Here is a 21,595-nt window from a genome sequence, read left to right on the forward strand (position 1 = left end):
ATAACCTCTCCGTTCTGGAATAATTTGTGTAAATCTTTTTTGCATCTTCTGCGGTGCCTCAGTATATCTCTTTTGTAATATGAAGACCAGAACTGAGCACAGTACTCTTAAATGTGGTCTAACCAAGGTTCTATATAAGTTTAACTAACTTCTCTGCTTTTTAATTCTGTTCCTCTAGCAATGAACCACAGTGCTCTTTTGCATTTATTATGGCTTTGTTAACTTGAGTTGCTACTTTTAATGATTTGTGAATCTGTACCCCTAGATCCCCCTCTATCCCATTTAGACTCTTATTGTACTTCAGATTCCTGAGTCTGAATCATTTATGTAAATGGTGAACAACTCTCTGTTTTCTGTTTTGTAGCCAGTTTGCTAGCCATTCTGCTACTTGTCGCCTGACTCCACATGCTCTGACCTTAGTCATGAGTCTACTATGCAGTACAGGTAGACTATCCTTTATCCGAACTTCCGAAAACCTCTAAAAACCGAAAGTTTTTTCGTTCAGCGTAAGTCGTGCGCACGACAGGACCAGAGTGGCGCACGACTTACGCTGAGCAGGGCAGAGGGTCACAGAGTTCCCTCCTGGGTAGGAGATTGCAGGCCGAGCCGGGCAGTGTGAAGGAGGTACCGGGAGAGTGAACCCAACAATACAGCGGCCCGTCTGATAGCTGCAGCGGCCCGTCCGATATTCTTTTCTCCGCCCCCCGACCCGTCCGATATTCTTTTCTCCACCCCCCACCCGACCCGACCCGTCCGATATTCTTTTCTCCACCCTCCCACCCGACCCGACCCCCCCCCCCCCGACCCGAACCGCGGCCCGTCCGATATTCTTTTCTTCTCCCCGACCCCCCGCCGACCCCCACCCCCGACCCCCGACAAATTTCCCAATACCTTCTGAAATCAGACAAATTCCGAAAACCGAAACTCAGCTGGTCCCAAGGCTTTCGGATAAGGGATAGTGTACCTGTACCTTATTGAAGGCCTTTTGATAGGAAAGAAACTAGGAAAAGTAATTGCCATATTTAATTCAAGCATGCCCGTTGTTGATGTTAGTAAATTTTAACACCAATGCTTAATTCAAGGCACTCTTTGTATTTTGTTATAAAATTGTGAAGGGAAGAGTGCTTGTATTGTGTAAAGAGGAGGTGCAATTTCAACAGGAGTGTATTAAAATCAGATTTTAGTGTAATGCATTTCAAATTGATACTTGAGAAAAAAATGGAAGAAATTCTGTTTGTAATTTCAATACATATTCAAGTTTTTGAAATGTTAATATGTGCTTATGGCGTGCAAAGGCATCTGCTGTAGAAGATTGCAACCAGCTGCTCAGTTTAGAGGTCTGAAATATTGTGTGCTGTAATTGTTGACTATCTTTGAAAGAGATCGGAAATCAGAACAGATGCCATCGCAATCCTTTTCAATTGAAAAAGCTGGTGGTATGATTTAAATAACTTTCTATAAAAGCAAAATTGAAGTGTCTCTGTTTTTGGTTTTTTGGAACAGGATATAGCTGATCCATTTTTTGCATATTGCAAGCAGCATGCTGACAAGTTTGACAGAAAATGGAAACGAAAGAACTATTTAGCTTTGCAGTCGTACTGTAAAATGACCTTGCAAGAGCGAGACAAGCACGTTGCCCCAGAAGCACAGGTATGGGTGCCAGAAGTGCGCCATACTGTTTTGCAGCATTTTGTATGAAAGATTAATAGCTATGCAAGCGAAATTAAATAAAAATGCAATCATATAAGATCAACGGATTTGTTGAATTTAAACAAAATATTGTAATTTTTATATGCAACATGCCAGAACATGACAGTTTATAATTCTAAAGATGTAATGTTTCATAGTATATTGCAAATTTTCCCTTTTCAGTGGATTAGGAAACTTAATACCTGGTGCATGAGTAAATGGTTACCCTTGCAACCTAGGTTATTCTTTAAACCTCTATGCCTTGTAGCTGTTTGCACCAAAACAAATGTGATGAATGCCAAAATATATTGTCATTGTGTACGATTTGCTAATTCTAGTTCCCAGTAATCAGCATTAGAAATGTGCAAAATCAATAATTGTACTATAAGTTAAATTTCGGCCCCTGCAGGACATAAAGGAAGAGGCATCATGGGAAGCTGGGTGTTTCTTCAAAGAGAGGGAGGGGAAGGCTAGCATACCTCCTGATAGCTAGTTACAAAGCAGCACCTTAGTTAGGAAATGATGCATGGTGTAGCAATTGAAGGGAAAGGTAAGTAAGACCTTAAAAAGGAAGAAAATAATTGAGTTTAAAAAGAAATAAAATACAAAAAGTATGTCTTACAAATGTTTGAGCAGAGACACATTTGAAACACTCGGGGTTTCATTGCTTTGTGCTATATTTTATGCACTGATTAATGCGTTTACATTAAATTTGTGTCGGCACTATTTTAATCCCTGTGGAAAAATAGCTAAGACAGGAATTTGAACAACAGCAACAACTTGCATTTATATAGCTCCTTTGACGTAGTAAAATGTCCCAAGGTTCTTCACAGTAGCGTTATAAAACAAAATTTGACACCAAGCTACATAAGGGGATATTATGGCAGATGAGGGTCAAAGAGGTAGACTTAAAGGAGAAAAGAGAGGTGGAGAGGTTTATGGAAGGAATTTCAGAGCTTAGGGCCTAGGCACCTGAAGGCACAGCCGTCAGTGATGGAGCGATTAAAATCAAGGATGTGCAAGAGACCAGAATCAGAGGAACGCAGATATCTCGGAGGGAGGAAGGGCGAGGTCAAGGAGGGATTTGAAAAAAACAATGAGAATTTTCAAATCGTGACATTAGGTAACCGGGAGCCAATGTAGGTCAGCGAGCATAGGGGTGATAGGTGAATGGGACTTGTGCGAGTTAGGATACGGGCAGCAGAGTTTTGGATCATCTCAAGTTTATGGAGGGTGGAAGATGGGAGGCTGACATGGAGTGCGTTGGAATAGTCAAGTCTAGAGGTAGCAAAGACATGGATGAGGGTTTCAGTTGCAGATGAGTTGAGGCGGGGTGGAGTCCGGTGATGTTACGGAGTATTAGTGATGGCGTGGATATGTGGTCAGAAGCTCATCTCGGGGTCAAATATGACACTGAGGTTGCAAACCGCCTGGCTCAGCCTCAGACAGTTGCCAGGGAGAGTGATAGACTCGGTGGCTAGGGGATGGAGTTTGTGGCAGGGACCGAAGACAATAATTTGTTGGAGGAAATTTCTGTTCATCCAGTACTGGATGTCGGACAAGCGGTCTGACAATTTAGAGACAGCGGAGGGTTTGAGAGAGGTGGTGGTGGAGTAAAGCTGGGTGTCGTCAGCGTACATGTGGAACCTGGTGTTGTGTTTTCGGACGATGTCACCGAGGGGCAGCATAAAGATGAGAAATAGGAGGGGGCCAGAGATAGACCCTTGGGGGACACCAGAGATAACGATGTGGGAGTGGGAAGAGAAGCCATTGCAGGTGATTCTCTGGCTACGACTGGATAGATAAGAATGGAACCAGGCGAGTGACGTCCCACCCAACTGGGCAACGGAGGAGAGGCATTGGAGGAGGATGTTGTTGTCAACAGTCATAGAGTCATAGGGCTGGATTTTGCTAGGGCCGGGGAGGCGGGATTGGAGGCGTGTGGGGGATAAAAATCGCAAAACTGGCGTGCGGGCCCAAACCCGCCTCCATCCCACCTCCACGCAATTTTCCTAAATTCGTGTCTGCTGGTCCCGACTCCGTCCCGCCTCCAGGAGGCGGGATAGGCCCTTAAGGCCCTTAACAAGCCCTCAATTGGCTCTATAATCCCAATTTAATCGTTGTCCCACGTGAAACACGCCTGGTGGGAAACACACATCTGAAACGTGGCGGGAGCACAACTGGCTTGCGGAGTAGCAGCTGCAGCTCAACCATTAAATGGCAGATTTGAACAGGCTTTAATTGCAGGTGGCATAACTTTGCTCTCTCAGGTCTGGGGGATCTTTCAGAAGGCATACATACCCACAGCTCTGGAAGTTTGCAGCCTGACAACCATCTCCAGTGTGACCTCCTGGGAAACCTCTTTCGCCACCTTCACTGAGCGCTTCCTCAACTGAGGCATCTACCAGAAGCATGGGAGCCATTTTTGTCCTGCCCTTCTGGATATTACATGAGGCCGCCCAACAGCAGCAGCAACAACAGTTGCGCCAAGCTGCTGCTGCCCCACCTGAGGATGCACAGGCCAGAAGGGGCCAGCGCATGGAAGGCCGTCGGCGCAGGAGATACCCCCCAAACAGGGTCTACAGACGCAGGGTCAGCTACCTCAACATGTCTGAGCAGCAGTGCCAAAGGCGGCTCCGACTTTCGCGAGAGATAGTGGCTGACATCTGCGCAATGCTGCAGCAAGACCTGGAGCCCAGAGGAGCAGCTGGACACCCCTTATCAGTGGCCGTCAAAGTCACCATCGCACTCAACGTTTTTGCCTCAGGCTCATTCCAGGAATCAGCGGCAGACATCAGTGGCATCTCCCAGGCGGCCGCACACACCTGCATCAAGCGGGTAACCGATGCCCTCTTTGCCATCGCGCACAATCACATCCATTTCACCAAGGATCGAGCAAGTGTCATGGCGAGAGCGGTTGGATTTGCTAATTTTGCAGGCTTTCCAAGGGTGCAGGGCATCGTTGATTGCACACATGTGGCCCTTAAGGCTCCCCATCGCAATCCTGGTATTTTTGTCAACCGCAAGGGCTTCCACTCCCTCAACGTTCAGCTGGTGTGTGACCACAAGAAGGAAATTTTGCATGTTTGTGCCAAGTACCCTGGCAGTTGCCATGACTCCTTCATACTGCGCCAGTCTACTGTGCCTCCGCTATTCAGTCCGCCACACCAACTTAACAGATGGCTACTTGGAGACGAGGGCTATCCCTTGAGGACGTGGCTATTGACGCCGCTGAGGAGGTCAGCCAACGCAGCTGAGGAGAACTACAACTCCAGCCACCTTTCCACCAGAGCCATGATCGAGCAGACCATTGGTCTGCTGAAGATGCGCTTCAGATGCCTGGATAGATCAGGTGGAGCCCTGCAATACTCAGCAGCCAGGGTCTCCAGAATCGTTGTGGTTTGCTGTGTGCTTCACAACATGGCACAGCGTTGTGGCTTGCAGATGGCCGAGGACCAAGTGGCTCCTGACACATCCTCCTCAGATGAGGAGGAGGAGGAGGGGGAGGAGGAGAGCGAAGACGAACATCTTGCAGAGGCTCATCAACCAGCGGCAGCAGTGCGCGAGAACATTGGTGGCCGGCATGCAAGGAACGCGCTCATATTGGGCAGATTTGCTGAGCCTCGCCCATGAGGGACTATTGCCTCGCATCCTTTTACCTGAGCACTGACAATAGCCAGGAACCAGCTGACTTCTAGCGATGTGACCACCATACTGACCTCAAAGTGAAAGTCCCATTCGCGAAATGACACACGCCACAACTACAGCAGTAGCCAACAGATGATTTATTACCATTATTCTGATGGCTTTCAACCATAACACATTAAATTCCACCCAAGTGACTACCCTTGTGACTATTTGTGCAGTTTCTTTCTCTTACGCATGCTCCTACGTAGTGGTTCCCCAGTGGCATCAGCAGATGTGGAGGCCCCTTGCTCACTTCCTTGCTGCTCCTGTCTGGACACCTTTGGCGGGCGTCCTCTGGGGTTGCGAGCCTGTAAGGGCTGCGCAACAGTCTGCTGCTCCTGCGGCTGTGCAGGGGTTGAGACGCCGATCTCACTTGGGTGCTGACTCAGGTGGGGCTCTGACCGAGGACTTGTCAGTGGCATGGAAGTTTGAGCGCTTGGAGAGGAGCCCCCACCTCCTTGTTCTCTGCCACCATCATCCCTCTCATGGGTCAGGTCCCCCTCAGCGCTTGCAAGTGGCGAGAGAGCACCTTGCTGCACATCAGGGGAACCATGGGGACCCGTGTCGGGACTGGCAGTCCTTCTCAGAGGGACTGCCATGAAGGTCTGGTTTCTCTGTTCAATAGCTGCCAATCGCTCCTCCAGAGATGTCAGTCTAGTCTGAACACTCACCATGTTTTCAACACTCGCGCGACTTATCTCCTCCATGGCCGTAGCCAGCCTTTCCACGGAGGTTGCCATCCTTTCCGTGGTAATGCGTTGATGCGCCAATGACTCCACAAAGGCTCTGCTCATGTTAGCGACGGACTCCTCCATTCGCTCCACACTCGCAGCAACCCTGGAGACAAAACCTGCCAGAGACTCCTGCATATTTTCCTGGAGTGCCATCACCGCTGATACTGTGGATGGACGGCAGAGGGTCGACATGCAGCTGAGCCGAGCTGGGAGAGTGCTGCGCCCTCCGACTAGGACTCTCCACTGCTGTCCCTGTCTCCACCATCTGCTGAGGCTCACTTGTGATACACCAGGTGACAACACTACTCTATGTCCCGAAGGTCCCACCGAGGTGTGAGTGTCTGCGCTGGTGCTGGGTGCGTTGCCTTCTGCTGACGCTGCGCCCTCAGAGGTTGCAGCTTCCTCTGAGGAGTCTGGATGCTGAGGCTGAACCTCCTCCTGCGTCCTGGAGACGGGAGCTTGCGATGGTCCTGTGGGGGAGTAAAGGAAAGTGTCAGAGATGAGAGGCCAGGGTTACCTGCACAGTGCTTATTGCAGATGATCAGAGGTCCATCTGCTAGAGCTTCCAAGTCATTATCAGCGAGTCATGCAATGCAATTGAGAGAGTTGGAAAACTCTTCTGTCACCAGCTTGTTCTGCTGCACCGGTCTCTCCGTCCCCCACTTGTGTGTCGTCCTGGATGCCGACGATCTTCAGGATCGCCTCCTCCCATGGGGTCAGCTGGGCTAAGGAGGCTGCCGCTCCCCCTGTCCTGGCTCGCTCTCTTCTGTTGTGAGCTCTCTTTTCCTGCAATGGGGGAGACAAGTGGAGTTTGAGCGAGAATGAAGGAGTGAGTGTAGAGAATCGATGGCATAGATGCTTAGAAGGAGAGAAAGATGGAGTGAGATGGCAAGACCAAGGGCCCTCCCTATGTGATGTAAGTTGTTTTCATAGCATGACAGTGATAGGGAGTGTGAGGGCTGCATAGTCCATTAGTTAGGTGAATGTGACCATAGAGAGAGAGGGAGTGGGAAAGGGTGCATGGATGTCAGTGTCAAGTGGGATGTGGAGGAAGAGATTGGTAAAGCTGAGAGCTGGTGAGGAAAGGCAATGGGGATCAGATTAAGAGTGATGGGAACATCATACTCACTTTTCCAGTGCGCAGAAGGTCATGGAAGCGTTTCCGACACTGGATCCATGTTCTGCTGGTATTCGAGCTGGCGTTCACCTGATCTGCCACCCTCAGCCACACAGCCTTGGTTTGCTGGGGTGGCTTCTTCCTCCCCGAGGAGGGGAAGAGCACCTCCCTGCTCTCTGTCGCTCCCTCCACCAATGCCTGGAGGGCTGCCTCGTCAAATCTGGGGGATGCCTTACTCCGATGTGTCGCCATGATTGATGATGGTAGCAGCAGCTGCCAGGGCCAGAAGCTTGGCAGTCTGCTGAAGTGAGCAAGGCTTGTGGAAGCCCTTAAATGAAGCAGCAGCGATGATGTCATCGGAGGCGAGCTTCCCACCTGAAAAGCTCTCCGGCTAGGGGTTCCCACACGTGGGGAATCAATTGGGCTATAAAATCAAAATTGCATCAATTTCCCACATCGTTCAGGATTCGTGTGGGAAACACGAAATGCGGGGAACACGACCCCAACCCGCCCCCGCAGCAAAATCCAGCCCATAGAGTCATAACGGCACAGAAGGAGGCCATTCAGCCCATCGAGTCCGTGCCGGCTCTCTGTAGAGCAATCCAGTCAATCCCATTCCCCCGCTCTATCCCCGTAACCCTGCAAGTTTATTTCCCTCAAGTGTCTATCCAGTCTCCCCTTGAAAACATTGAGTGTGTCCGCTTCCACCACTTCCGTCGGCAGTGAGTTCCAGGTCCTCACCACTCGCTGCGTAAAAAAGTTTTTCCTCACATCCAACCTGTATCTCTTGCCCAAAACCTTAAATCTGTGTCCCCTAGTCCTTGTACCATCAACTCATGGGCACAGCCTTTCCCCGTCTAGCCTATCCAAACCCGTCATAATCTTGTACACCTCTTATCAAATCAGCCCTCAACCTCCTTTGCTCTAATAAAAACAAATCCAGCTTCTCCAACCTTTCCTTGTAGCTGAGATCCCCCATCCCCAGAACCATTCTGGTAAATCTCCTCTGCACCCTCTCAAGGGCCTTCACGTCCTTCCTAAAGTGTGGTGACCAGAACTGGATGCAATACTCCAGTTGTGGCCTAACCAGCGCTTTATAAAGGTTCAGCATACCTTCTCTACTTTTGTACTCAATACCTCTATTTATGAAGCCCAAGATCCCATATGCTTTGTTAACCACTCTCTCAATATGTCCCGCCACCTTCAGGGACCTACGCACATTAACTTCCAAGAACTCCCTGGAGCACTGTGTACAGTTCTGGGCACCGCACATCAGAAAGGATATATTGGCCCTGGAAGGAGTGCAGCGCAGATTCACCAGAATGTTACCCGATCTCCAAGGGTTAGATTATGAGGGAGAGATTACATAAACTAGGCTTGTGTTTCCTGGAATCTAGAAGGTTAAGGAGTGATTGAGGATTTTGAAAGGAATTGGTAGAGTAGATAGAGAGAAACTTTTTCCGCCGGTGGGGCAGTCGAGGACAAGGGGACATCACCTTAAAATCAGAGCCAGGCCATTCAGGAGAGAAGTTGGGAAACACTTCTTCACACAAAGGGTGGTAGAAGTGTGGAACCCTCTCCCACAGAAAGCAGTCGATGCCAGCTCAATTAATCATTTTAAATCCGAGAGTGATAGATTTTTGCTGGACAAGGGAGCAAAGGGATATGGAGCCAAGGCAGGTGGGTGGAGTTAAGACACAGATCGGCCATGATCTCATTGAATGTTGGAACAGGCTGGAGGGGCTGAATGGCCTCCTCCTGTTCCCATGCTCCTATTTACTCTATCAAAACCCTCCATGTTTTGAACACCTCTATTAAATCTCCGCTGCACCTTCTCTGCTCCAAGGAGAACAATCCCAGCTTCTCCAGTCTCTCCACGTAACTGAAATCCTCTGTGTATTTGTCGTGGTGCAGCAGGCTATAGCAAACAGCTTTCTTAAGAACATAGGAAATAGGAGTAGGAGCAGGCCATTCGGCCCTTCAAGACTGCTCCGCCATTCAATAAGATCATGGCTGATCTTGTACCTCATCTCCACCTTCCCGCCCGATCCCCATATCCCTTGATTCCCCATGAGTCCAAAAATCTATCTGTCTCAGCCTTGATTATACTCAATGACTGAGCCTCCACAGCCCTCTGGGGCAGAGAATTCCAAAGATTCACAACCCTCTGAGTGAAGGAATTTCTCCTCATCTCAGTCCTAAATGGCCGACCCCTTATTCTGAGACTGTGACCCCTGGTTCTAGACTCTCCAGCCAGGGGAAACATCTTCCCAGCATCTATCCTGTCAAGCCTTCTAAGAATTTTGTATGTTTCAATGACATCACCTCTCATTCTTCAAAATTCCTGGGAATATAGGCTTAGTCTACTCAATCGCTCCTCATAGGACAATCCCCCCATCCCAGGAATCAGTCTAGTGAACATTTGTTGCACTCCCTCTAAGGCAAGTATATCCTTCCTTAAGTAAGGAGACCAAAACTGTACACAATACTCCAGGTGTGGTCTCACCAAGGCCCTATATAATTGCAGTAAGACATCTTGGCCTAGAAATTCACTGGCCTTAGCGCCGCTTTTGAGGCGCTAGAGGGCCTAGCGCCGAAGTTATGGCCAGTTTAGAAATTGACAGGGGCCCTAAATCGGCGTTAGGCCGGTAGCGCTGCGCCGGCACCGATGACGTCATCGGTGTGCGCAGCGTCCCGGTTGCCATGGTAACCCGCCCGAACTCGGAAATTGAGTTGCGGCCGCCTCGCCCGTGGCAGCCGCAAACAACGTTCTGGCAGAGGTGCCTTACAGAACTTTGCGCCGGCGCATTAAAGGCCCCGCGGCGGACGGCCGCCTGGCCGCAGCTCCCTCCCCGGACTCCCCCCCCCCCCCCCCCGCCCCCCCCCGCGGAACAGAAGCAAGCCCGGCACTTGTCCGAGGTGCCGGGCTCACTTTTATAAAGATTATCGCGGGCCGCGGCCGGGTGCAGGCAGCTCCTCCTTAACGGACGGAGGAGGCCTGCACTTCCCGAGCCTGCCGCACCACAGCGGGCGCCGCAGCGCCGGAATAGCGCCGCAATGCGGCGCGTGGCGCCAGTTTTGAGGCGCTGAGACCCCTCAGTAGCGCCGGCAGCCGTTTGGGCGCGGCGCTACTGAATTTTTGGCGCGCGCAGGGGGACTTAGCGCCGGCACTAACTTCCGGCGCTAAAGCCCTCGCTGCGCCAAAACCGAATTTCTAGGCCCTTTACTCTTATACTCCAATCCTTTTGTAATAAAGACTAACATACCATTTGCTTTCCTAATTGCTTGCTGCACCTGCGTGTTAAGATGAAAAATGATAAAGGCAAGAAGTCACTTGTGGGAGTGGTGTACAGGCCCCCTCACAGTAACCACACGGTAGGATGGAGTATAAAGGAAGAAATAATGGGAGCTTGTCAGAAATGTATGGCAATAATCATGGGGGACTTTAATCTACATATAGACTGGAAAAATCAGATGGGCAAAGGTAGCCTAGATGAGGAGTTCATAGAATGTTTTCGGGATAGTTTCTTTGAACAGCACGTTCTGGAGCAAACCAGAGAGCAGGCTACACATAGAAACATAGAAGATAGGAGCAGGAGTAGGCCATTTGGCCCCTCGAGTCTGCTCTGCCATTCAATGAGATCATGGCTGATCATCCAAATTCAGTACCCTGTCCCTGCATTCTCCCCATACCCCTTGATCCCTTTAGCCTTAAGAAATATATCCAACTCCTTCTTGAATATATTTAATGAACTGGCCCCCACTGCCTTCTGTGGTAGAGAGTTCCACAGGTTCACCACTCTCTGGGTGAAGAAATTCTTCCTCATTTCTGTCCTAAATGGCCTACCCTTTATCCTTAGACTGTGTCCCCTGGTTCTGGACTCCCCGACCATCGGGAACATCCTTCCTGCATCTAGTCTGTCCAGTCCTGTCAGAATTTTATAAGTTTCAATGAGATCACCTCTCATTTTTCTAAACTCCAGCGAGTACAAGCCCAATCGACCCAATCGCTCCTCATTCGTCATTCCTGCCATCCCAGGTATCAGCCTGGTGAATCTTCGCTGAACTCCCTCCATGGCAACAACATCCTTCCTCAGATAAGGCGACCAAAACTGCACACAATACTCCAGATGTGGTCTCACCAAGGCCCTGTACAACTGCAGCAAGACATCCTTGTTCCTGTACTCAAACCCTCTCGCTACGAAGGCCAACATATCATTTGCCTTCTTAACCGCCTGCTGCACCTGCATGCTTACCTTCAGCGACTGGTGCACAAGGACGCCCAGGTCTCGTTGCACTTCCCCTTCTCCCAATCTATTGCCTGTGGCAGGGGCGGAAACCTGATTGGAGGGTTTCGAACGTGGAGTTCCGGAAAAGTTGGGCACGGATTTTGGAGGCAACATGTTCGAGGACTTTGGAAAGGAAAGGGAGGTTGGAGATGGGGCGGTAGTTTGCAAGGACAAGAGGGGTCAAGGATTGTTTTATTTTAGGAGAGGGATAATGGCGGCAGATTTGAGGGAAGATGAACAGTACCTGAGGAGAGAATCACTAACAATATTGGCTAACTTGATGACCCGGAAGGGAGTAGTTTAGTGGGAATAGGGTCGAGGGAGTAGAAGGTGGGTCTCATGGGCAAGATGAGCTCAAAGGGCATGAGGAAGATAGGAGAGCAACTAGAGAAAGGTGCGAGTTCAGGGCTAGGGTTGGGGGAACCTTAGAGGAAGCTTGGCCCAGTGGCTAGGGGAAGAGAGGGAAGCGGCAGAGGCAGCTGAACGAATGGTCTCCATCTTGGTGACAAAGAAGTCCATGAGCTCCTCGCACTTGTTGGAGGTGAGGGTGGAGGTGATGGGAGAGGAGTTTAAGAAGACGGCTAGCAGTACAGAAAAGAACCCGGGGGTTATCTTTGCATTCCAGGATGATCCTGATGTAGTGAGCAGTTTTGGCAGAGGAGAGCAGGACCCGATAGTGCTTTCTGTGGTCCAGCCAGGTCTGGTGATGAATGACTAAACCAGTTGTCTGCCATATACGTTCAAGTCTGTGTCCCTTGGACTTAAGGGAGCAGAGATGAGGGCTGTACCAGGGGAGCAGCCAGAGTGGGTGAGAGAGTAATTGTTTTAATAGAGACTAGGGCATCAGAGGTTGGAGGTGAGGTATGGTTGAGCAGATCGGTAGCTGCAGAAATGTCGTGGTGAGGGCCAAAGGCTAGACAGTTGGGATTTTGAAAGTGCAATTGTAATTGAATTGGGAGATGAGTTTTTTCCAGGGGCAATCCCACAGAAAGAAGTAGGGCTGGGAGGAGGTAGAGACCGATACAAGGTTGTGATCAGGGATTGCCTTATCTGATTGATACGATGGGAAAAGCGAGGCCATGTGAGATGGCAGGGTCAAATGGGTGGCCGTGAATATGGGTAGGGGAGTTTATATGGAGGGAGAGATTAAGGGAGTATAGGAGGGCAGTGAACTTCGAGGAGAGAAAGCATGATGAGTTGAGATGGAGGTTGAATTCACCAAGGATGAGAAGTTGCTTGGTGCCGAGGCTGAGGGAGGAAAGCAGTGAAGATATCTCGTTGAGAAAATTAGCATGGTACGTGGGTGGGTGGTAGGGAATGAGGATTTTAAATGAGAAGCGAGAGGGGTGGAATGAGGCAAGATGCTCAAAGGAGGCGAAGATGCCAGAGGGGTAGGGGGACAGACCACCCGTTAACCAGTATATAATAAAAATATGAACAAAGATGATTAAACTCCTCAAACTCTTTATGTATTTCAGGTTAAGAAGCATATAAAATGAGGCAAATTCATACATTATACTATACTATAGTACTATATCACACATTATACTGCACTATATCACACATTATTTTAAGTTAACAAAATAATTGATAAAAGTTGAGGAACTATAATAATTTTCTTTTTATTTTGACTTAAAAATGTAAACTTCTTAAGTGTTGCTATAATGAAGCTGACAAACCATATGTAGTGCCAATATTTTTTGGTGGTAACACTGGGTATTTTTCTTGTTGAACTATTTTGATGGTCTGTTTGTTTTGTCATAAATTAAGTGCTGCCAACTAATACCTGTTGTGTTCTTAACAATAATTTTATTATAATTTGAATGTAAAACATGCTTTCATGTTCAATTTAGTATTATTCATATTTAACATTTTGCTTTATGTTTAGGCCCGCATTACGACAAGACTGCAGCAATATCGTGCTAAAGTGGAGTTAGCTCGCAGCACCAAACCCAACGCATGGGTTCCCAGGGAAAAGCTGCCACGACCACTCACCAGCAGCGCCTCAGTGATACGCAAGCTTATGCGGAAAGCTGAACTGATGGGAATTAGCACCGACATTTTCCCTGTAGACACTCTAGATACCAGCTCCAGTGTAGATGGCAGGAGAAAGCACAAGCAGCCAGCCTTGACTGCTGACTTTGTGAATTATTATCTTGGTATGGAAACAAACACAAAAAACAACAGGGATTGAAAGTAATTCTCTTGAAAATTAAATTCTTCACTGATTCTTGGAGTAAAATTCCATGTAATGCTACTTTTTTTAATGCCAGAAACACTTCACTACCCATGAACAAAGGCAGGGGCTAAAATTCATCAGTCTTAATTTTGTGGTTATTTACTAAAGGTACATATGTAAATTGGCCCACTATGTCAAAAAAATTAAGCTGTGGGCTGCATTTTAATATTATTTTACATGCTTGTTAACTATTGCTGTGTGAAGTGTTAAACTAGTTTATTTGGCTGACATTTTATTAATATCCCAGTCTCAATCCCAATGGTTCTTTTTGCAGAGAGGAACATGCGGATGATGCAGATACAGGAAAACATTTGTGAACAAAAGAACTTAAAGGATAAACTTCAAAATGAGCAGGAATTACTTCATGTAGAATATAATAAGGTACGGTTAAGTTCATGTTTAAGTGTCTGCTATACTTGTATTATATTGAATGTGTTTTGTGTGTATATAGAAACCATATTGTTATCAGAGGATGGAGTGACCCTGGGAGGGAATCATAATCATTGTACATATATCAGGTAGGTCAGAAAGGGGAAACAATCTCTGTACAGTAAAGTGTTTACTGAGTCTCTGTATTCAGGGATCCTTTGTAGGGAATTACCATGTTGGAGCATTATTTTTTAATGAGGTAAGATGGGGTGGGGTGGGGAGGGGAGCGAGAAACAAAATACACTGCAAAGTGCCTTCAATACACACTGATATTTTCAAGTTAAGATTTGAGTGAGAGGTTAATTTGAACTCTATGAAAGACCAGTTTGGTAAGTTAGATGGCTGCTGAGCTTGAGAGCATTTTGTTTTCTAGCCCCCTTCTCCCCCTTAATTTTAACCCCTGAATATGTACTATAATTCTTCAAATCAACATGAGCATTTGTTGAAACAATGGAAGAAAATCCAACACATGGAAGTCATTCTAAATTTGCGCAGCTTCCAACTGAAAATTTACTACCACTGTAGTATAATGTGTAATTAAAGAGCTGATAGATCATTTCACATAACTATTGCCTTTGTGGCCTAATGACATCATAAGGACTGTTGTTACTCAAAACCTGGCAATAACAAAAACATAAATCCTATTATACAAGAGGCAGTATGAGAGGACCTTTAGTAATCTGCTCAGTGTAGAGCAATCGGCAAGCACTGTCACCAGCTCAACTTTAATGCAGATTTGAATGAAATGCCTCCACAACAGCATTAACTTGTATTTACATTTTACACTTCTAATTTCCTTTTTTTTTGTTCTTCAAGATATCACAGCTGTGTGGCATTCAAGTGACAAGTGCAGCTTGATGGAGTTTGCCAAATGTTGCACATCACTTCACATCAGCTGGAATGTCTTGTACTAAGGTTATTTTTAGTGTTTGTTAGTTTTAATCTGAACATTTGAGAAGTTATATTACTAAGTTAGTAAATTTTAATTGTGCAGTAGCATTATGTGTTGTAATTATTCCTGAAAACTGGATAAACCGTGCTGCACAATTCTGGGATAGGATTTAATAGTAAAATGTAATGTTTTAATACGAAGTACTGCCTTGTTGATCCCTTTTTCTAAATTGGGTGAAATCCCTCTACTCTTAATGATGGTGATTTTTGCTCTTATTTTGTAATACTAACATGCACAAATGTATATCATGCACATAAAACTGCAACAAATTCTTCAGCCTAACTTTGATTCCTGACATTGTCATGATCATGTACATGATCTCGGTAGGTGATTCCTTCTATATGAATATTCCTTTGAATATGTTATTGATTTGATTTTTTTTCTGTACCAAGCAGAAACATCGACATAAGATAATGCCTACATTCCACCTCTGCACTGGGAAACATTAAAATGGTGGCTTGCACTTAATTGTGTACAATATACCTGAAATTCATGCTAATTAAATGAAGTCGGGTGTATTTAAAAATTGCAGAGCTAACTATTGCCAAAAGCACTGTGATTATTTTTTTTAATTGGCCTAGTTGATTTAACAACAGCTGTAATTCAGGTTTCCTACATGACTTTTTAATGTTTGATGGAATGAAAGGAGGTCTGTCTTTGGGGGGTAAAAAATGTACGCTCTCCCATACTTACAACCAGCTGCTTTGAAGAAATAGTTTTGAAGTCCGAGGTTGAAATTAGAATTGCATGTTTTACCTACGCTTTTAACTGATCTCTGGCAGACTCCTAGGGACAAAGAGCTGAGGTCGGTTTCATGAGTTCTCGAATCATGCTCCTAAAGTTGACCTTTGCTGTGAAAACTTGAATATCTTCAGATCAAATAGTACTAGGAAATAAAATCATAATGGCCTGGATTTTCCATTGCCTATGACTGCGTGCGCACCGCGAGGCAACTGCCTCGCAAGTTCCGGGTTTACGCATGGGCTGCGCCTGCGCGAAAACCCGGTGCTTACCATCTGTCAACAATCTTCTTGACGGATCCTCAGCATGCGCAGGAAATGGACATTCGCTGGCGGGAGCCCAACTCTTGCCCAGCGGATCCCCATGAAACTCTTACACCTGGTAAAAGCAGGCGTAAGATCTACTTTTACCAGCGTAAGGGTGAAAATAAGTTAAAATATTTTTTAAATCATTAACATTCAAAAACCTGTAAAATAAGTTTATTTTTGGCCCCTTAAAGTTTTAAAAATATTTTTAAATTACATTTTTGTTTTAAATGTTTAATGAAATTATATTTTAATTAATTTTAAACATGTAATTTTTTTTAATTTTAAGGTTGTCTACATGTGTTTTTTGGGTGACTCTTATTAAGCTTATGGGGGTTCTGTACATAAATGGAATCCCCAAAAGCGTAATGGGAATCCCCTTTCTGATTGGTTGGGCTGACCCACGTGAACCACATGCGCTCCTGGGATATGTGGGCCTTTACACAGGCCTACACGTAGAGGCCCAGGAGCGCGAGTCTCTGTGGATCCAGCACTATCAGGTAGGTGCGTAGATTTATTGCGGTTCGGAGGCATCCACCCGCAGGAAGCCTCCGACCGCAAATTCAGGCCCAATAAGTATAACGGTTTATCCCTATATACATCTGTAATTATGTTGTCAGTGTGAGACAGCAAGCCTATGCTAGTTGTGATTGCTTCAGAGCTGAATAAGCATAAAATGGGAAAGATCCTAAAAGCTAAGTAAACTGTGGTATCACTCCATGGATTACTTAAATCTACATAATGACTCTTTGATATCAATAATTTATTAATAAACAAGTTAAATCTATCTATTTAGGACTTCATATTGTTTTCAATGCTAGATAATTTAAATATTTTTCATTGAACATTTGTAATCCAACAGCTTCTTGCGAATGATTGGCCTTAAAACTTGACACATTTTTGAGTAATGCACAAATCAAAAATGCTAGTAAAATGGTAATGTTAAGTGTGATTAAAAGGAAGGTCTGAATGGGCAAAGATTGATTACATATATATCTGTATGTAGTAGTGGAGAAGCTGGAAGTTCTTGCTTATGTCACTTGCCTAACATATTGGCCTAGAATTTCCTTGATATGATAATGTTGTTGCACCTTTTTTAAAGAAAATCTGCCACTGGTCTCTAGAAGGAAATGCACAGAAGTTCCCTTATTGGCACAAACATTGGTGTAAAACTGGTGAAAGTAGCTAAACCGGCCAGAAACATCTGTGCGAACTTAGGGGAAGCCTTTTAAAGGCACACAAGCACCAGAACTGGCTTCCTCCCTAGTAAAATTTCTATCTATCTCTGAAACATTTGTGTGTGCACTTCCAGTCTGTCACAGTTCTCTATCACATAATTATAGGCATACTTAATGTACTTAATATACGTTACACTTAAAAGCAACACTAAATTCTAAGCAAACTTTGTAGTTGATTAGCTCATAGAAATACCTCCCATCTCTACATGTTTCTACCCTGAAAATGCTTTTCCTTGTGAAGTCTTCTTGCCAGTGTGTCTTTCTGTTTCCACCAGCGACATGTTTTTCTCATGGGCAGCTTCTCTTTTCCTACCATGTTACTAGGAACTCATCTTGCTGTTTTACCACCCAAACCATTACTAAATGCATTGCATGCTGGCATCAGTACACAGGTGTTACTCTATGGTAACATTGACAGGCATTTGATCATTGCAGGAGTGGAGTTTATAAGCTGCACACCTGACTTCTTTAAAAAAAAAAGTGTCCCATTTGCACATCAGTGTGGTATAGAATTACAATTGATTGATTTCTCCTAATGAATCCCTCATTGTTATTTTTGTATAATTTCAAAGTTGCCCTGGCCAGCAGCACATTTTTGTTTTTTTCCAATGCTACTGCTGACTGGAGGGATTTACTGTACTGTTTTTTTTAAGGAACAGCTTGCCTGTGTTTACTGCTTTCCAAGACATTGTGCACTTGTAAGTTTAGAGCGCCTCCTATAGACAGTAAAACAAAAAAGCAGGCCTAGAATGATAAATGTAGGTTTTTGTTGTTTTAGTCTCTTACACTTCATTTTCCTTACTTACATACATTTCCTCTGTTATCCAGTTGTTTGAATCTCTAGAAAACCTGAGAAATATGAATGGTAAATTACGTCGAGAAGGGCAAACGCTGTGGAGTACACTCAGTAACATTGTTGGGCAGGTTAGTAGATGCAATCTGCTGTGTGGCTGCTTCAGCCTGTGTTGCTCCCTCCTCACAATTTAGTGCCTGAAAAAAATTCTATTTGATCAACAGCACCCTAGGGGCAATGATTTCTGATTGAAATAAACTTAGTCATGCAGCCCACCTGTAAGGTTCTTGTGGGTTTGTTTGGAAGTTATAATACCTATCTTTGCAGAATGTACTTATTTCTTTCCATTTACAGTAACTGACCTGTCGTGTGATTGACCTGACTGCCCTACCACATTTCGTTTTTCAATTGTACAGTATTACAAAGCTGGCAAGAACTCATGTATTGTAAGCTAAATGAAGATCTGCTAATTTTAGCCATCTTGTTTTGATTAACAAAGGCAGCTTCTTGGAAAAAATGAATACTGATTAAATTCTACTCAGCATTTTCATTAGTAACAGACAGTTGTGCCTTAATATACAATTCTAATTTGGTAGCGTGGTTATCATTTCTTTTGGGGAGAAAGGGATTCCTTTTCACAGCTTATTATTATTAAAGATATTTTTTGGGAGGGGTGAATGAATTAATTAGAATTACTATCAATGCATACAAGATAATATGCTAATAAATAAATCAAAATAGGATGTTAAAACATAATTACGAAAGTGTATGCAGAATAGATAAATCACAGATGATGAAGTATAAACAGCTCCTTGCAATAAAATGTTTTATCCTGTGTATTTTTAAATGGTGGTTTTATTTGGTGGGGGTGGGGGGTAGCACCTTACAGTCTTAGCGAGAACAGTGTATGCATTTTTGTTGTCAATAAGGTTAAATAAACTCTTGGATAGACTAACCTAAATGGCACTGTGATTGCCTTGTGAAACTGGAAAGCTAATGCAATTGGATCCCAACTGCAATGCTTAAAATGGACTTTGCTTATCAACTGCAATATCTTAGTTTTGGTACCTTATGCCAAGTCAGAAAATAACAAAGCACAATGGCAACGAGACCTGCTAATATATTTCCAACTGCATGCAGTAAAACCGGCAACAGCAGGATTCATTTACACAGCTTGCATGACACTTTTTTCCAGTTGGCTGAACAGATGCAGGCCCACAGGGCCACTGTGAAATGACTTTGATAGATGGTTGCTGTCTGGGAAGCGAGCATGCTGCAGATTAGTGGAAACCCAAAGAGAATCTTGTCTGTTTTATGGGGAGTTTGGTCCAATAAGATAATTTTTCTAATTAACCTATGGAGCACCAATGTATCTGGATGCTGTGGAAAATAAACTACTTCAATATTCTTTTGTCAAGGATGGCGTTTTTCCTCACGTAAAGTAACTTGTCCTTGTCTGTCACTTTCAAAACTTGTGGAAACCATTGTTCTGTAAAGCTTTTATATGTCGTTTTTATGTAAACTGTTGTTTTAAAATTGATTTAAAACCCTAGTGCTCTCCAGAATTTAAAATTTAGTACATTTAAAAAATATATATTTATATTGCTAAGGAGAATATTAAGCTTCCTGCTACAGTGCTCAGTTTTGTGATTATATACTATTTTTGCTCTTATCATATATTCTGTTTTCTAAAAATATCTCTAAATTAACAGAAATTGAATTTCCCTGTGATCTTGCGTACTCCCAAGGAACGACGACCAAGTAAGAAGGATGGAGGAACTTTGAAATCATTAGCACCTCCAGCAGTATTATACAGGTAATGACAAAAACGTTGATCAGTTTTTTAAGCTTCCTCATCCACATTAAGGCCGGATTTATGCCTACCTGGGCGGGTCCATGGCGGGTTGTGACCCCGCCGCTGTCTCCATCCCGCTGTTGAAAATGAACTTGCCTTAATGGGGCCTATTAAGCCCACCCAGCGTGCTACCTGGCCCAATTAGTTGGAGTGGGTCTGGTGATGTCATTCATGATGTGTTTTCAGCCAGCATCTTTAAAGGGACCATGGCCACATTAGATTTGAAGTTTAATCTAACGTAGTGCTGTTGGTGCACTACAGCATTGGAGGGCTGCAAACACTGACAATGACTGCACAGAGGCAGAGGGCTGCACCCAGGTTCTCCGATGACACCCTCCATCTGCTTGTGAAGAGAGTCACAGCACGTAGGGAGGTGGTCTTCCCTTTTGATGGGTGGAAGAGACCTCCCTAGCAGACAAAGCCAGCCTGGTTGCAGATTGCAGAAGAGGTCACAAGCAGGGAAGCAGGAGAACCTGGGTGCAGTGCCACAAACATTTCAATGATCTCATTAGATCAGGAAACGTTAGTACAAAGCCACACTCAACTTCATCCTGCTGTGCCTCTCATCACATCCCCATCACTCTGCCTTCCCTACCCTAGTCCTGCACATCGTTACTCACACCAACATACCTTGCACCTCCACCCATCCCCCTCTCTATCTACAGTATCACACCCCCATCTCACTAGCCACTCCTCATACTCACCTTAGTGCAATTATACCAACTAACAACACACTTTGGTGTTTTATCCAATGTTTATGTAAAGTTTCTGTTAATACAGTGTCAAACATAAAAATCTTTATTTTCAACACTTTCCAGTCTTGGACTGATTTGTGTGTACCTTTGGAAGTAGCTTAGTGAGTTTCAGTGAATGGTGAGACATAACGTTACCCCTGCAATGGGAATGAGTGTGAAACGAATGGCTTGGTCATTGTAGGGATGCTTTATGGTGTTGGTGTGGCGTGGTGCCAACCTGGCGCATCATGTGGCAGCCAGTGTACAGCATAAAGTTAACTAAATCTGGCCATGATGAGGCCATCCCTGGCCTCCCAGGCAGCAATGTGGTCGGGTGCTGATGCCCTCTGTCCTGTGCAGCATCAAGTGATTGTGGAGAAGGTTTTTTGATGAGATAACAGAGGGGGTTGATGAGGGTAATGCAGTTGATGTAGTGTACATGGATTTCCAAAAGGCGTTCGACAAAGTGCCACATACTAGGCTTGCCAGCAAAGTTGAAACCCATGGAATAAAAGGGACAGTGTCAGCATGGATACAAAATTGGCTAAGTGACAGGAAACAGAGAGGAGTGGTGAGCAGTTGTTTTTTGGACTGGAGGAAGGTATACAATGGTGTTCCCCAGGGGTCAGTACTAGGACCACTGCTTTTCTTGATATATATTAATGACTTAGACTTGGGTGTACAGGGCACAATTTCAAAATTTGCAGATGACACGAAACTTGGAAGTCTAGTGAAAAGTGAGGATTAGAGTGATAGACTTCAGAAAGACATAGACAGGCTGGTGAAATGGGCG

General features: G+C 45.2%; 1 protein-coding gene across 1 annotated transcript in view; it reads left to right on the forward strand.

The window, feature by feature from the left end:
* phf14 (PHD finger protein 14) overlaps nucleotides 1–21,595 on the forward strand; it is a 276,564-nt gene that overhangs the window by 24,891 nt on the left and 230,078 nt on the right. The window contains exons 4-8 of the mRNA XM_085988375.1: nucleotides 1,504–1,650; nucleotides 13,405–13,675; nucleotides 14,030–14,136; nucleotides 18,249–18,344; nucleotides 19,926–20,029. Of these exons, the coding sequence (XP_085844501.1) occupies nucleotides 1,504–1,650; nucleotides 13,405–13,675; nucleotides 14,030–14,136; nucleotides 18,249–18,344; nucleotides 19,926–20,029 (725 nt within the window). The remainder of the gene's footprint in view (nucleotides 1–1,503; nucleotides 1,651–13,404; nucleotides 13,676–14,029; nucleotides 14,137–18,248; nucleotides 18,345–19,925; nucleotides 20,030–21,595) is intronic.

This window comes from Somniosus microcephalus, chromosome 5 (assembly GCF_052327205.1).
Source record: "Somniosus microcephalus isolate GS21.2 chromosome 5, FLI_Smic_1.0, whole genome shotgun sequence".
Taxonomy (NCBI): domain Eukaryota; kingdom Metazoa; phylum Chordata; class Chondrichthyes; order Squaliformes; family Somniosidae; genus Somniosus; species Somniosus microcephalus.